At 38.4% G+C, this 16,743-nt stretch overlaps 1 protein-coding gene across 1 annotated transcript in view; it reads right to left on the bottom strand.

The window, feature by feature from the left end:
- Positions 1 to 11,545: 11,545 nt before the first annotated feature.
- The window catches only part of NRG3 (neuregulin 3), a 567,176-nt gene continuing 561,978 nt past the window's right edge, over positions 11,546 to 16,743 (bottom strand). Inside the window, exon 9 of the mRNA XM_034434743.2 lies at positions 11,546 to 14,436. Coding sequence (XP_034290634.1) covers positions 13,929 to 14,436 — 508 coding nt within the window. The 3' untranslated portion in view covers positions 11,546 to 13,928. The remainder of the gene's footprint in view (positions 14,437 to 16,743) is intronic.

The following is a 16,743-nucleotide window of genomic DNA, read 5'->3' as shown; positions in this document are numbered from 1 at the left end:
TTCAGTGCACCACTCACTGCTCAATAAACAGGAGTTTATCCTTCCTGAAAGAATTCTGAATACTATTTCTAGAGGTTAAAAAGTCTGGCCAATTTTTGTATTCACACCTACCTTTGGATAACAGGTTCTTGATGTCCTGTTTGGATGAGTAGAGTAGTGCCCAGTCCTCTACAGGCTGAGTAGAGTAGTGCTTAAGATGATGGATTGGGGCTAGGAAGATCCATGGTAAAGTCCACCCACAACTATATTGGTTAAATGGTTGACCTGGGACTTTTCATAGCCTTTCTCTCTGCTCAGCCCACCTCCCTCGTTCTATTTCAGTATTTCTCTATCAAACTCCTGACTTGAATCTTTTTTCATTCCTTGTAAGTCTGCTCTCAGTCACAAAATTTAAGCATAGAAGCATTACACAGACACAGGCTTCCCAGCTAGATTCTGATACACAAAGTCAATAGAGAAAGCCAGTTTGCTTAATGACCCTGAGTTGCTTAACAATTGTATGATTCCCTTAACCATGGCCAAAAAAAAAAAAAAAAAAAAAAGGTTGTAAAATCAGGCTCAATTCACTGAACAACCTCCTTGCGTAGCAATGCAAAGTTTGGCACTGATTGTGGTTGTAAGTTGAAGCTTAGCTGTAACACACCTGAGATAAGCCCCGGAGTAGAGGGATGCAAAGCTTTTCCTCATATTTCTCAGAATAAGACCACCTTTAAGAAACACTGTAACATAATTTGAAACGGCTTATTATATAGGAGGAAATGTAATTTAGAGTATAACAATATCCGAATGCAATAATTTCCTTCTCATGGCTTCAGGTATGAATTTGGAATTGTACAGTGTATATTGGTTTCATGGCATTTTAAAATATGTCTCTCATGGCATTTTAAAATATGATAATCAATTAAATTGAAATTTCATCCTCAAATCTTTATTTGGTCGCAGACCAGCATATAGAATATAGAAATCATGATTAATTAGAATGCAAGTGAAATATTGACACATACACACACACGTATTCTAAAATGTATAATATTTTTCTGTTACTGCCACCTCACAACTCAAAGGCTTCCTTCTGTGTTTCTGATGATCCAGATCTCACGGCCATTCATGTCACTACGGAAACCACACCCTTGAAAATATGCACCTTTGATGTCCGAATGATATATCACCGTATTTTAATATTTTGTCTCGATCTCTCAAAGTCTTCCTCCCAATGTAACAAGCATCTTTTTATTTCCTAGCTGCAATCACCAACCCTTTGAACATTTAACCTTTGGAAGGAAAGCTCAGTTACTTCTCCATCGGGATTTTGCACTGCTTATGGATATCACCGTAAGTTTTGTTTGAGAGAAAGCCTGGCAGCCATCTGGGTTTACACAATCTGTTGCAAAGATTCCAGCGATTCATGAAACCTTCCTTCTTTCCAGCCATCCAAATACAGCCAGTCCCCCACACTTAGGACTGGTGGTCATAAAATGTCATGCTGCTATTGACTGCATCCACACTTCCATCACACTTCCAACCGGTTCCAGCGTCCCACCAGCACATAATATTTTGGGATATTTTTTGCCAGCTTCTGCCAAAAAATATTTTTTCAAAACAATATTTATTTTTTTAAATAAAAATATACAAAAAATATTTTGTGATTGTTTTCTGGCAAAAAAAAAAAAAAAAAAGAGGCCATTCTGAAGAATGGGTTCATATTTACGATGTGATTCATACTTATGATTCATTTAACAATCACTGCAAAATGGTTGCCCAGTTGGGTTCAGTCCTGCGGGTGCCTCAACTTACAACTGCCGTGTCTTATGACTGAAATTCCGGTCCCAACTGTGATCCTAAGTCGAGGTCTGCCGGTAATTTCTTCAGCATTTCTGAGGCTGTGTCTGTTTGTTCCTGTGATTTTTAACTCCAGTTTCTATTTTTTCCCCCCAGTTAATAAGCTAAATAAATAAGTATTACAAAGAGTATACAATTTGGGCATACTGGACCTCTTTCCCAATCTTGAACCATTTATATGGTCTATTATATGATATTTTGATCCATATTCCTTCCTCATCACTGCTTTCCTGACCATTATACAAATTCTTCAACAGGTAGATACCCTGATCAAGTACTTTCTTTTTCCTGGAAGTCTGCACACTTCCAAGCCTTTATATAATCAATCAATCAATCTCAAAATAGTTAGATTTGTGGAATTCCTTTGTCATTTCCATGACCCATCAAGGTTAGTACAGCGAGGCTGGGTGCCTCTACTTCTTCTGAACCCAGTTTCTACATCTAGTGGTTGGGGTTCCATGGATTGTGTCTGGATTGCAAACCCTCATACAGTGTCTCAGTAGAGATGAGAACCACTAAACTTGCCTTGGCACTTCCCTCTTTCTGTACTGGAATATAAATGGACTTTTCCATCCCCCGGTTCCTTGGCTGTTACTTTCTCTTTCTGTTTACAAAGTTTAATTGCATTATCTTACAAGATTTTCAGTCAATTTTCTTCAAAGAAAAAACAGATAATCCAGTTGCCTCTTGAAAAAGCCCCTTTGGGACAACCATGATTCGGATGACTGAGAATCTCCATAGACCACATTTTAAGCTCTTCTGCTTTCTTCCAGGTAATAAGCTAAATAAGTAGAATAAAAAGCACACAATTTGGAAGAGCCCTCATTCCCATTAACAGCAGACTTCAAGGGTGTGTAAAATGAAAATATGCCTGCCCAAGGAGTCTTGCCACCCCACTCAGGCCCAGCTAATTACTAGGTAGAATCGCCCAGCTTTCATGGCGAAAGCGGTACTAGAACTCAGGTCTCCTGGTTTCTAAGATTGGTGCCTTAACCACTAGGCATGAACAATAACTGCTGATCTGCTCTGGGATCTATCAGTCTATGCGGCTTTGGAGTCTTGATAAAACCATCAAGATGAAAGCTCCAGAGATCACAGCACAGAGGAATGAGAATTAGATGGTGTCAAAAACATATTCAGACATGCACAAATTACACTATCGTCTCCCATCTAACTCTCTGGCCACCCAGACTCTCTTCAAAGCCTTCTGTTTAATCAGCAATGCAGGAAAACATGAACAAAGTGCAAAGACATTTACACATAAAGCTTATCAGAGCTCCAAACTGTTACAATTTCCGTTCCCTTCCCTTCCTTGATGAGATAGATCAGAAGATACCAAGGAGGCCCTTGAGTGTCCCTAAGGACTCGGGATGTTGATGGGGTCAAAGGCCATTGGGCTTGTCTTTTTCCAAGGCCCAGGATAAGAGATGAACCTAGATTCTATATTCTAGAGGCTTTGGCATTTGGTGAGGTTATTTGTATACACCATTAGTCACCTAGGACTTTTTTACGTAATATGGATAGCCATATAACAAGGGAAGATGGGGCCACAAAGACCTTTTCAGCCAGACTGTCCTGGGGATGGACATTCCCTTTGACAAATGGCTTTTCAGATTGTCTGCTGAGAAATTTAGAAAGGGAGAGCCTTTATCCATTTCATCCGGAAGGAAGGAAGGAAGGAAGGAAGGAAGGAAGGAAGGAAGGAAAAAAGCGGGGAGGAAGGAAAAGAGAGAGTAAAGAGAGACAGGGAGATAGGGAAAGAGAGAAAGAAAGAAGAGAGAGAGGGAGGGAGGGAGGGAGGGAGGGAGGGAGGGAGAAAGCTCAGGCCGTAAAGGTGTCCCCAATGTTAGGAGAGAAGGAGCAAATTGCTAAGCCTGTTCTTCATGATAAATTTTATAGCACATTTAGAAAATGATGCTCCTCAGATGATTGGATAAACTGTACCTACATACAGACTTTTTTTAAAAAAATAAAAGAAGCAATAAAAATATTATATTCCAGTGGATACACTATATGTACCCAAGCTAACAAAACTCGTTTCCAATTTTCTGCCTCTATAAAGCCACTTATATTGCCATTTTTAAATACAAGCTGGAAAATAAATTAAGAATTAAGCCTGCCAGTCAGTCTTGTCTCTATTATTTCGTATTTTCCATCCCAGCTGTTCACCATTGGCTGACATTGGCAGGAAAAGATGTAAATCTTATTTAATATTCTGGGAAGAGACAAAGAATATGAATCATGTATAATTCTACGAATTTACTGATTCTATCTGCTTTTGATCTATAGCAGTTTTACATCTGTTCTTTTCTAAAGTTCTTCTGTCAGCTTTTTATAGCAGTAATTTTATTTAATATCAATTTTTTCAAAACAAACAAACAAAAAATAAAATACAGTATTATTGTTTGCCTTTTATCCTGAAACACATATGGAATGCCTTTTAGTTTTATTTATTTTATTACATATTTTTATTTAGTTGCCTCATCTTTTAAGTTGGGAAATTATCAACTAGTAATCGTTCATTTTAGTGACTGTTCAAAGTGACAACAGCACTGAAAAAAGTCACTTAGATGTAGCATCTTGGTCATGATTAAAATCTGGACGCTTGACAACTGACTCATACTTATGACGGTCGCAGTGTCACGTGATCTCCCTTTTGCGACCTTCTGACAAGCAAAGTCAACGGGGAAGCCAGACTCCCTTCACAACAGTTGTCAGTGATTTAACAACTGCAGCAATTCGCTTAACTGCCATGGCAAGGAAGGACATAAAATGGAGCAAAACTTAACAACCGTTTTGTTTAGCAACAGAAATGTTGGGCTCAATTGAGGCCTCATAAGTTAAGGACTTCCTGCATTGCAGGCGCTGGAGAACTCACTGGGAGTCCGGTGGCATATAAATTTAATAACTAATAGTGCTAATAAATGGACACAGTTCCATTTTTTGAAGGGCAAAATTGTTTTGGGAAAAGTGAATCGAAAGCTATCAAACCCAATTATCAGACTGCTGAATATTTTTTTTAATCCTCTGGGATAAAAAAAATAATCTGTCTTGGTAGCCTGAGACTAAAGCACAGTTTTTGTCAATGTTGCATCGCTTCTCAATCAACTGCTTTGCGAATGATGGAACATGACATGACCACCAACTTAATCTATCCCCCTCCACCCCCCCACTCCCCCAATATGGTATGGCAAGGTTGAAAAGTAAAATATCTTTGATACCTTCAGTATTGAAAGGTATCAGGCCGGATCTGTTGTGCCTTCCTGAGAGTGTCTATGGAGATTATTCTCAGTCCCCCAGCTCACGCTGGCCCCCAAAGGTGCTTTTTCAAAAGGCAACTGGACTTCTTTGTTTTTTCTTTGAAGACGTTTCGCTTCTCATCCAAGAAGCTGCTTCAGTTCTGGAGAAGTGAACTGAAGAACTGAAGAAGCTTTTTGGATGAAAAGCGAAACGTCTTCAAACAAAAACCAGAAAGTCCAGTTGTCTTTTGAAAACTATAATCTTGTTGATAACAAGTATTTTTGAATCAATGATTCAATGATTGGATTATTAGGTTTGTTTGAGATTGTAGATATATTGTGTATGCTGTTAAATTTAAATATTATATTAAGTTTAATTTAGAGTTAACAAGAGATTACTTGATTATATATTTGTATTACTTATATCTACTGAGGAAAGTAAAATCATATATATATATGATTGTATGTATATATATATTTATTGTATATTTATTATATATGTATGTATATATATTTATATATATACATAAAGCTATATATATAGCTTTATCCCTTCCTTTCTCTTTTTCTTTCTTTTCTCACTTTTAAATTTTTTCTCCTTTTTATTTCCTTTCTCCTTCCCTCTTTTCTTTTTCTTTTTTGTATTTTATTTTATCAAAATTTAATAAAGGTGGTTTTTTTAAAAAAATGTATTTCTTTATAATAACTATATGTACTCTTGTTTTGTTTCAAAAATTAGGAATATTAGCATAGAAATATGTCATAAAACCTTTTGTAATACTTTAGTCTTCATATGTCTGGGACATTTTAGCAGTAGATCACAAGATTGACTTTGTTATTATTTTACTTTAAATTCTAAATTTTAATAGCTGGCTGCCCTTATAGAATGCTGGAATATGTGCTAAATTTCTTGGTCAGTTCCAAATCTAATATGCTCTAAAATGACAGCTGTTTCATGTTCTAATTTCCAATAGGGAGTTTTTATATAGTTAAGTGTGCACCTGCTGAATTTTCTTATCCACACTGATGTTCTAGTAAAAACCATTTTCCTTTAACAGAATGGTTATAATACTATTTTTAAAAAAGAGACATTATATGTTATGCCTTTGATGGCTGTGGGCCTCCTATTGATTCAAAACATTTAACATACAAAATGAAAGTTAAATCATATTATGTGAATGAGAAAGAAATAAATTTGCCCCCCCCCATCCCTCCCTCCCTCCCTCTTTCACACCCACCCACCCACCCACCATCCATTCATCCATCTTCCATTGAAGAAAACACAAATCCACCTTTGGTAATCTTTTCAAGCAAATGATATGATTATAGAACAGAAAAACCATGTATCAGATTAAAGCAAGAAGTCCTTGGATTTGCAAATAAAGGTGAATGAAATACTTGATTGGCCATTCACCCAAAAGAATATATAACACATGCACGCACATACCAAGTGAATAAATAAACTATTGTGAGTGACCTTTTTGCAGGCACAATCACATACGGTTCCTTCTCCTTTTTGTGGCCCTTGGCCAATCAAAGACATTAAGTTGTAACTCTGTTTTCCTTGTGTGTGGTCTGTTGTAATACCCTCTAAATGGAGCTGAATGCAAAGGAAACCTCAGTGTCAGCCTCAGCTTTGCCTGCTTCAGCTGCCATAAGAAACGGGGGAGGGATTAATTATGGGGCAAAGGGGGAGGGGAAGATGCAGGAGGTGTTTTTTTCTTTCCATTGTAGGACGTGTCTTCCAAGGAATCGAAAGTGGATCTTCAAAGGGGACGGCTGACCAACTGCCCTACATTCCTGATGAATGACGCTGCCAGATGTGATGCCACCTGACCTTTGGGAGACCTTTGGATTGGCTGATGACCAATGGACACGGGGGGGGGGGAGAAGCTTAGTAGATGCTATTTCGCGCGTTTTGCTCACTTCCAGCTTTACCTGGGTTGCGATCATTTCATATTCAGTAAAAGTACTAAACTCTTCAAAATGTTTGAGTTTGGGTTTTTCTTTCCTGGATATTGAAGGAAGCATACCTGACACTCAGCATCTAGAGGTGATTCAGATTTTGGTATCGCGATGAGTAACTTTCAATTGGCCCAATTGCCTGCTAGTTGAGCTACGCTGGTTTCCAGCTGGCTTCCAGGTGCAGTTAAAGAGTTGGATCCAAGAGGTGGCCTTTCTACCCTTGGAAACGTCTCCCCAGAGGTTTTTATGACCCTCACCTGGCCTATCATTAAAGGCCTGGCTCCCCCACCCCCAGATCTTGAGTTAGGATGTTTGGATGGTCCAGGATAATGTAGAAGGAGAGTCTGTGTTTATAAGACGCTGGTTTTATATCATATTATTTCTTTTTTTATTTTATAATGTTTTTAATTTCAGGAAGCTGTCTAGACTTGTTTTCAGCAGCAAAGATTTCTGTCTGGCTTCGGAACTGGAATTAATAGTCCCAATGTATCCCAAAACTAGTAGGTAAAATTGTCTGGTTGGGAAAAAAAAATGGAAGATTATGTTTAATTCGAGTTTTGTATGTTACCAAGAGATGAAAAAAGAGCTGCATGACCAGAGATTGTTTTTTTTTTTTCAGGTTCCTCTCCATGCTTTCTTTTCTTCTAATTTGAGAACTCCATCATTTGGAGAAGAACTGAGCATTTATTCAGCAGCCAGAAGAGATTTGTCTCTTTGGGAGTTCCCTCTGCCAGATGGATCTGAAGGATCAGATGGTGGAATGTATGTCCAGATGAGGCCCTGGGGATCAGAAGAAGGGTCACATGTGGTGATAGGAGCCAGGTGTGGATGGAATGGACATGAGAGTGAGGAACAGGAATTCTGATAAACACATTTTCTCTTGTCTTCGTTTCTTTGCCTTAGAACAATTAAGCAGCTTTGCTCTTTCCCGTCTTCTCTCACTGCAGAAGGGGGCGGGGGTCATTGGGGTGGGGGGCCTGCCTCAGATAAAGACTTGAAACTGCTTTTACTTTTCTCTGTAGAAGGAGGGGGCCACGGGGTGGGTGGGGGTGCTGCCTTGAGCTGTTCTGCAATAGCAACTTACCTGTTAGAAAACCACTAGCCAGGATATTAGACACAAGAATAGCTCGCTTATAAGAAAAAAACCCCAAAACCACATAGCTGGCACACTTTGCAAGATACCTGTGACCTGGGGTGAAGAACAGGTGACGTGACATTTAGCTATTTAGCATAAGAAGCAGGGGTGAAATGCTCCCAGTTCGGACCGGATCGCCTGATCCAGTAGTGATGGAGGTGGGTGGTTCGGAGAATCGGTAGCAAAAATCCCTGCCCACCCACCCACCCCATGCCCAGCTGAGCCGCGTAATCATCAGAGGCTTTTTTTTTTACTTTTAAAAGCATTTTTTCTACAACCTCTTCGGCCGAAAAAATGCTTTTAAAAGTAAAAAAAAAAAAAAAAGCCTCTGATGATCACGTGGCTCAGCTGGGATCGTCAGAGGCTTTTAAAAGAAAAAAACCTTTTAAATGCCTCTGACGATCCAAGCTGAGTTGCCTGATTGGCAGATATTTTTTTTCTTTTAAATGCCTCTGACGATCAGGCAACTCAGCTGGGATCGTCAGAGCCTTTGAAAGCATTTTTTTACAACCTCTTTGGCTAGAAAAAATGGTTTTAAAAGTAAAAAAAAATTGGCCACGCCCACCCAATCACATTACTCCCCCCATCAAGCCACGCCCACAGAACCGGTAGTAACAAATTTTAGATTTCACCACTGATAAGAAGCATAAAGGTTTAGGGGGCTGAAATCCAAATAACCAATCAATATTATCTGTTATGCATGCATTATTAGGGGAAGGGCAAAGGGTTGAATGCGACCACCCCTTGACTATAAAAATTGCTGTAAGATTCTAATCTAGGCCCTTGGTTAGCTCTTTGAACCAGGGTCCTTATATCTTGGTGCCAAAATAAAAGTATAATTCCTGTATCACACCTTGGGTCCAGTAACTTATCGGCTTCAACACCAAGCAAAAGCCCAGTTTTGGGGGCAACAGTTTCTTTCCTCAGCCTTGATCTGATCTATCCTATGATCCTTTGATCTATCTTGAATACTGCCAAGGTCTTGAAAACTCACAAAAATTAAAATCTGTTAGAAAGAATAGACTAGGGCCACAGAATCCTGCACCAACCTAAATGAAAGGAATTTACAAATTAATTCTCCTTACCCTAACCTTAAGTCTCTTTATTTGTTACATCAATTGCCAACAGAGCAATTCATTCGTTCGTTCGTTCACTCCAACATTCAATTTCCATGCTGCCATCTCACCTGGTGATGATAGACAAAAGTCTTTCTGGGTGGGATTGTCAGGAGATGCAGTTGTTTTATTAAAAGAACCACGTGCTCATGTAAATGAGTTGTGATGCTTCTAGATGAATTTTTATCCATCTATCTCAAGACTGTACTCTGCATTCAATTGTTGTAACTGCTGCCAGCATCATCACAACCACAGTTTCTGCAAATACAGCCATAAAATCCCAAATGATGGTTCAATGATATAAACTATAGAAAACCAGATATATTTTATAGTCCTCGCTATTCTTACCATGTGACTTTTCCTCTCGCAATGAGAAAAATAGCATTTTCTGCAGTGCTTCTAGCTGGATCAGGCCATAAGGATACTGACTGATGAGACATCGCTTAATGCTCCACAGATTCCCATGGATCAGGCCTGTCAGCAGAAGCATGATCAGGATCTGGAATCTGACATTTTCCTTCTAATAGAAAGGAGCACTTCCTCCTCTAGAAAGGAGCACTGCAGGCATGCAACCTAAGCTGCGTGTGTGAGATGTGTTGGGCGTGGCCAAAAGGGGTGGATCTTTCTGATGCTGCTTTTATCATTTATCAGGTAGTTTTGATCTCACTATGGGACCCTTTGTGCATCGGAGATCTTTACAAATATAGTATATTCTCTCAACCCTTTCATAGGGTAGGTAAGGCAGAGCATAATACCTCTGGATTTTGTGTGCAGTGAATGTATATAACAAAATGCACAATCTCCATAATTAAAATGTCAAACCAGAGTAGAAAAAGTATTCAGTGTCTAAGAGGGAAAATAAATCAGAGAACGGAACTGTTGTCCAGATTAAAGATGCCCTGGACCCAAGCATCTTTCAGATTTCCCGTTAATTGAATTGAGAAGAATGACGTTACGTTCTTAGCAAATAACTACATTAGTCTTTCATGTGGTTAATATTAATGTCTCTCTATTCAAACATGCTAAAAACTGAATAGAACAGATAACATATAACAGTCACACATCCTCAGTTGGATACAGAGAGCAATACTAACACAAATGGAAGATTTCCCACCTTTTTAGATCTTCAACTCTCAGGTCAGTTCAAAACAAAAGACAAAATTAAACAAAATAAATAAATAAAAAATAATTGGACCATTAATACATTGCTGGTCTAAATTTGCTGCATTCAAGAAAAGCAAAACTGTGTTACGTTTTAAGACAGGCATAGCCTAAAACAGAGAATTCTTTCTCCAACAGAAATCCTTCAATGTGTTTCCGAAATATTTTTTTTATAGATAGCTGGGATGCAAAAAAATGTTTTATGTGTCCATTCTTAGGCATCCCAGCCAATTCAATATTTGTTGTCAAGAGAAATCTTAAGAATTATCCAGCCTGAAGAGGGCCCCTGGTATAAAGATCATTCTTGTTGTTTTGTGGGGATATCAGATCTGGTACAAATTTGCCTTCCAATGTGGCTTTATTGAAAACACATGTTCAAGATTTCAGCTTTAGAAAGTTGTGTGAACAAGATACTTTGTCAACATTGAAAAGGGAGAAAACAAGTGGTTTGTGCACTCTGTTTTTAGAAATATATACTCTTATAGCAGAGGGCTGTGGAACTGGGAGAAAAATAAAACATACTTTTTAACATCTTTTTATCCAGTTCATTTCAGAAAAGCCCAAATGTTGCTTTCTTTGGATTCAGGTTGGAAACAGAATTAGGAGACTCCACTTATAGAAAAAACATGGAATCATGCTAACACAATTTATTTCCCCCCTCCCCAAATGCTCTGACTTTGAATCAGAGTCTTAAATGTTTTTTTATCTACATTGTTCATGTATTTTAAGATATATGATTCTGCATTAAAGAGGATAGATAGATAGATAGATAGATAGATAGATAGATAGATAGATAGATAGATAGATAGATGGATGGATGGATGGATGGATGGATGGATGGATGGATGGATGGGTGGATGGGTGGGTGGGTGGGTGGATGGATCGATGGATGGAGAGATGGATGGATGGATGGATGAGTGGGTGGGTGGATGGATGGATGGATGGATGGAGAGATGGATAGAGAGATGGATGGATGGATGGATGGATGTATATGTGTGTGAGAGAGAGACAGAGATATATATATGATGGATAACAGTTGAACCAGCTGTTTCTTTAAAAATAAAATTAAAAAAGTACTAATACATAGGCTGTTACTGAACACAACTTCTTTATTCTGATGCCATAGTGTGGTTTGTGGTTAAATAAAAACAATACAAAATAAATTTCAAGTGCTTAAGAAAACCCCAAATTATCTTTTTTTATTATTTTTTTTAAAAAAATAAGGACTTGATCCTGTGCTCACCCAGAAATCCCCTCAAACCAATGAACACTTTTTTTTCTGAAAGCACTTTGGCTCAGCAGAATGCCCAATGTGTATAATTAGCAGCCAACTACAGATATATGCTAATGGGCCCGTTAAGATTTGGGGGTACCACCAATGGCCACTTTATAGGTCTTTAAGGGCAAATCGGAACGATAGCTCTGGGCCTTACAATTTTCAGAGAGTACATAGCCATCCTGTGCTTTCATAACCTCAGAAGTTAAATTAGTGTGAGGCCTCTATGGGGAAATGTGTAAATTCTTCTAATGACTTTGCAAAGGAGAAAAGAACATAGGAAGTGTATTTCTTGGTTTTGACATCCAAAGGTCTCTAAGTTACACCCAAGAAACCATATATTTCTACCACATATTAATGCCTGAAGACTTCAAATGTATACGAGAGGTTGCAATGTTTGTGGAAAAGTCCACAGAGGCTAATCCATTTTCTTGGATCCCATGAAATTCCTCATGAGGGCAATCAGGAATAATGTGAGAAAATTAAGCCTTACTTTTTGACATGGCCAAAGCAGCTTTGGATCATGTCTGTAGCTGGCACTAACAGGAATATTAGAAATGGAACTGACAGTTGTAAATATATGTTTAATAGAGAAACAAATTGGATCTTGGGTAAGAACTAAAAAACAGATAATGCATATATTTGAACAATTTCCTTGGAGTTCACAGGTAACCTGTAGGAACAACATGGTAAAAGTAGCATACCTTTCCTGGAAAATAATGTAGCTTAAGGGACCTTCTTAATTTTTATTTTTAATCATAATATATAAATATAATCTACATATTTGCCACATTTTACCTTCCTCACAAAGGATATATATTTTAAATTTAAAGAGTGAAAGAAACAATCTCAGAATAATAATCCTCAAAAGTAGGTCCCGAAGATAGAACAATTTTGCTACTTAGTCTTCTTTTGAATTAAGCTCTCCAGACTAGGTGAAAGAGGAACAAAGAAAAGAAAAATCTATTGTAAAACAGTTTTACTCAATCTGGCATTGTCTAGATGGTGTTAAATTATAACTCACAATTTTTTTAAAAAAACATCTTTCATTGGACTGATTGAGTTTGGGGAATTGCAAACGCAAGTGATCTGGTTAGAAAAGGGAGTTGTAAAATATTTATATTTGTTAAGAGTATTAGAACGTGAATTTTGACATGGCAATAAACAGTGAAAGTCATACAGGAGAAAAGTCTATTTGCATTAATGAAGGGAAAGAACATTCTGAGGAATGTTGCTAGCCTTTACCCTTTGGGATTTTCTTCAAATTTTAAGAGAAAAAACACTTGCAAAAGACAAAAGAAACACCCTTTCCAAATTCCCTTCAACTCATCCTCATAATAAATTTAATTAACCCAGACAAATAGTTTATTACTTGCGAAAATGTTCCTTTTATAATGTTTAGTTTTCTGCTTAAGCCAACGTTCTGATGTTCTCCTTCAGATATAATGGTTGGGTTGATCATCATCTCCCATATAACATGGCTAGCTGGGGTGAGAAGTATCAATCATAGAATCTGGAGAGGTTTGGACAAAACAACTCAAAGTTATATTTCATTGATTTTGTCATTTGTATTTGTTTTAAAATTACAAATTTGTGGCCTAAGGCTTAGGGTTTAGCAAATGTGTTTGTTGTAGATCTGGAGATTGAAAGAGTCAAATTATTACTGAGGAACTTTGAAGATTTGGATTACAAGTCATGACTTCCTTGTAAGTGGTGGAAAACCTTTCAGATAAAACGCTCCAAAATCAGTGGGAATTTAGTGAGACTAAGAGCTGTACTGTAGTGCGGTTTCATTTAGGTGAAAACATCCCACTGACAATTCAGTCAACAAAGTCGGGGAGAATATGTAGGCTTGGAGGGAGCAGCCAAAGAAGAGAGATGGGCAGAAGTTGAAAGAAAGGGACAGAGGGAAGAAAGAAAACCAACCAGAAATAATACTAATAAATACATAAGAACTTCTAGTTAAGGGTCATACCACCTGGTAACTCTTTCCGTTAAAAAAATATTTTGTTAAAAAACACTGAGATGAGGGCGATAGACTATTTGGTTTCTTCTAAGTAGATGTTCTTAAATTAATGCATATAAATAATTTGTAATTTCCTCTCTTTCCTGTTTAGCAAAGCTTCAAATGCACAGAACCATACAGCCCCCTCCCCCCATCTTACCCTCCCATCCATCCCCCCCCCCCCAGGTCAAAGTCACTTGATCGATGCCGAGTCTCTTTTCGGTTCACTTTTTAAGACAAACTGTGCCTCCTCTCGCTCCGATTTTGCCACTGGGCTCATGGGCAGAAAAGCCGTGTTTCCACTCCTTCTGTTTTCCGCCTTGACCTTGGAAAGGTCAAAGTTGTCTGGCCTCCTTGAATCGGTCAGAATTCGGATCTGTTCCTGGACAGTTTCTAACAATAGTTTGACTTCTTGTTGTTCTGCAATAAGACAGCTGCTGGCTGGGGCACTCATATTAACCGTTTCAGTGGAATAGGAGTTTTTGCACCATTTGATGCCTGTGATATCTGAAATGTTTTGAGTCTGCATGCAGGCTTCATCTAAGCCCACTGAAGGGATGATGGGGACAGAATTGGCTCTTGGCGATGAGTAGCCCACCATGTTTCTTGGAGCCGTGTTATTGAAATAAGAGCTTGTTTCTTTTGAAGGCAGTTGCATATTTATCGAAGCGTTCTGTGATGTTTTTAAACCAGGAGATAACCTAAGAAGGAAAATATATGAGAACCATTAGTTTATAAGAGACAAATCAACATGGCAGGTGTTTTGATGTTAGAACATCATGCAATCATAGGGTGGAAGATCTTCTAGTCAGGATTCCTTACAGCATCCCTGACAAATGATTGTTCAATCTTTTCTTGAAAACCTCCAGCAATGGAGCACCCACAACTCCTGGGAGCAAACTATTCCATTGATTAATTGTTCTCACTGCCAACTGGATCTCCCTCTGAGGCATTTTCACCTGTTGCGTCTTGTCATGCCCTCATTCTTTGGTGAATAAGTCAACTTTCTTTTGTCTGTGACTGCCCCTCAAGTACTGGAAGACTGCTATCATGTCATTCCTAAAACTCCTTTTCATTAGGCTAAACATACTTCATTCCCTTGTCTGTTCATTGTATGAGTTAGCCTCCAGATCCCCTTATCATCTTGGTTCCTCTTCTCTGTACTCTTTCTAGGATCTTAGCATCTTTTTTTTTTTTTTTGTAACATAGTGATCAAAACCATGGCTTTTTTGGGCATACTGCTGGCTCATACTTAAGTGATTGTCCACTGGGACACTTAGATCCCTCTCACAGACACTACTGTTGAGCCAGGTACCTTCATGTCGTTCCATCACTTTGACTTCAGCAACCTTTCTATGCTCAATGGAAAATTTCTTGGCTGTTCTCATTTCCAAAGGTCTTTTAATGACCATCGCCCATTGATATTTTGAAATAGGACAGTCCAATTCCATATTGTGAATTAACCATAACTTTTAATAAACATTTCCACTGAAAGTGAAAATTAACTCTAGATTCAGCAACAAAGGGTTTTAATCGTATCTGTTGTCATTCACAACCTTACATCATCCAAGTTATTGTTGGGAAACATTAAAAAGTTTTAATTAGCAATGAGCTGGTCCAAAGTGTTAATGTCTATTTTGTCCATTAATTCCAGAAGAATGGTTTGTCAGCAATCTTCAGGGTCGGTTTATCTTATAATGTCAAGTTTTCATGAGATCAAATCTGACTCACCTTCTCAACAGATTCCAAAATGTGTTTTAAAGCTTTTGATATGGGAAAAGCAACTGAGTTATGAGTAAAATAAGAACCAAGGCCCTGCTAAACTATTAAAGAGGAAAGATAATAACTTTCCAGGGGTGCCCATAATGGTTTTTGAAATAAATTGCTTGAGTTCCAGGAAGCAATAAAGGTCAAAATATAAGTCTGATGGTATAATTGAAAAAATATGTTTAGGGCCTGTTCTATGTTGACACCTTTTGATTTAATATTCATAAGGTTGTAAATAGTGCATTGGGAAAAGAAATAAGGGTCAAAGATGTGAATGTGATGTTAAATTATATTCCAGAAATTTGGAATCTATTGAGGCATGAAGAATTTTAAATGCATTGTCTGTGAGCCTCAGCTAAGAGGATTGTTTTTCTCTGGTGGAAAGACTCTGGTGTATTTGATCTAAGAGAAGCTGAGTTTCAGTGTGTACATCTCCTTCTTCTTTCTTTTTATTTCACATTAAACATCAAAGCAAAGAAATTAAAAATTAATTCTAGGGCAACCAAAATGGCCGGAGAGCAGGATTCCTGAAGGAATATCTCCTTATAGCAAGTAGGGTACATAGATACTAAAGGTAAAGGTAAAGGTTCCCCTCGTACATATGTGCTAGTCGTTCCCGACTCTAGGGGGTGGTACTCATCTCTGTTTCGAGCCGAAAAGCCAACGCTGTCCGAAGACGTCTCCGTGGTCATGTGGCCGGCATGACTCAACACCAAAGGCGCACGGAATGCTGTTACCTTCCCACCAAAGGTGATCCCTATTTTTTCTACTTGCATTTTTTACGTGTTTTAGAACTGCTAGGTTGGCAGAAGCTGGGACAAGTAACGGGAGCTCAGCCTGTTATGCGGCACTCGGGATTCAGAACGCTGAACTGCCAACCTTTCAATCAACAAGCTCAGCGTCTTAGCCTCTGAGCCACAGCATCCCTCTTACATAGTTACTAGATATATATTACTACTTAAAACTAAACAGCTGGACACAAGAAATACGTCTAGTCTATACAGGTATTCCTTACTTAATGACTGGTTGCTTAGCAACTGTTCAAAGTTACAATGGGGCCTCCAAAGGTTAACGACCCAGTTCCAGAGATCCAACGACTGCACACCACCCCCTGGTCACATGATCACCTGGATCATCTGTATGGCTGGTTGCAGTGTGAGGCGGTCACATGACTACGATTTAGGATGTTTTGGCCAGTTTCAGCTGGCTTCTGGCAAAAAGCACCCGTAAGAATACATTTA

The sequence above is a fragment of the Pantherophis guttatus genome, chromosome 6 (genome assembly GCF_059756535.1).
Source record: "Pantherophis guttatus breed Tessera chromosome 6, ASM5975653v1, whole genome shotgun sequence".
In the NCBI taxonomy this organism is placed as follows: Eukaryota; Metazoa; Chordata; class Lepidosauria; order Squamata; family Colubridae; genus Pantherophis; species Pantherophis guttatus.
The sequence above is the reverse complement of the archived record's forward strand: the minus strand, read 5'-3'. Positions and strand labels throughout refer to the sequence as shown.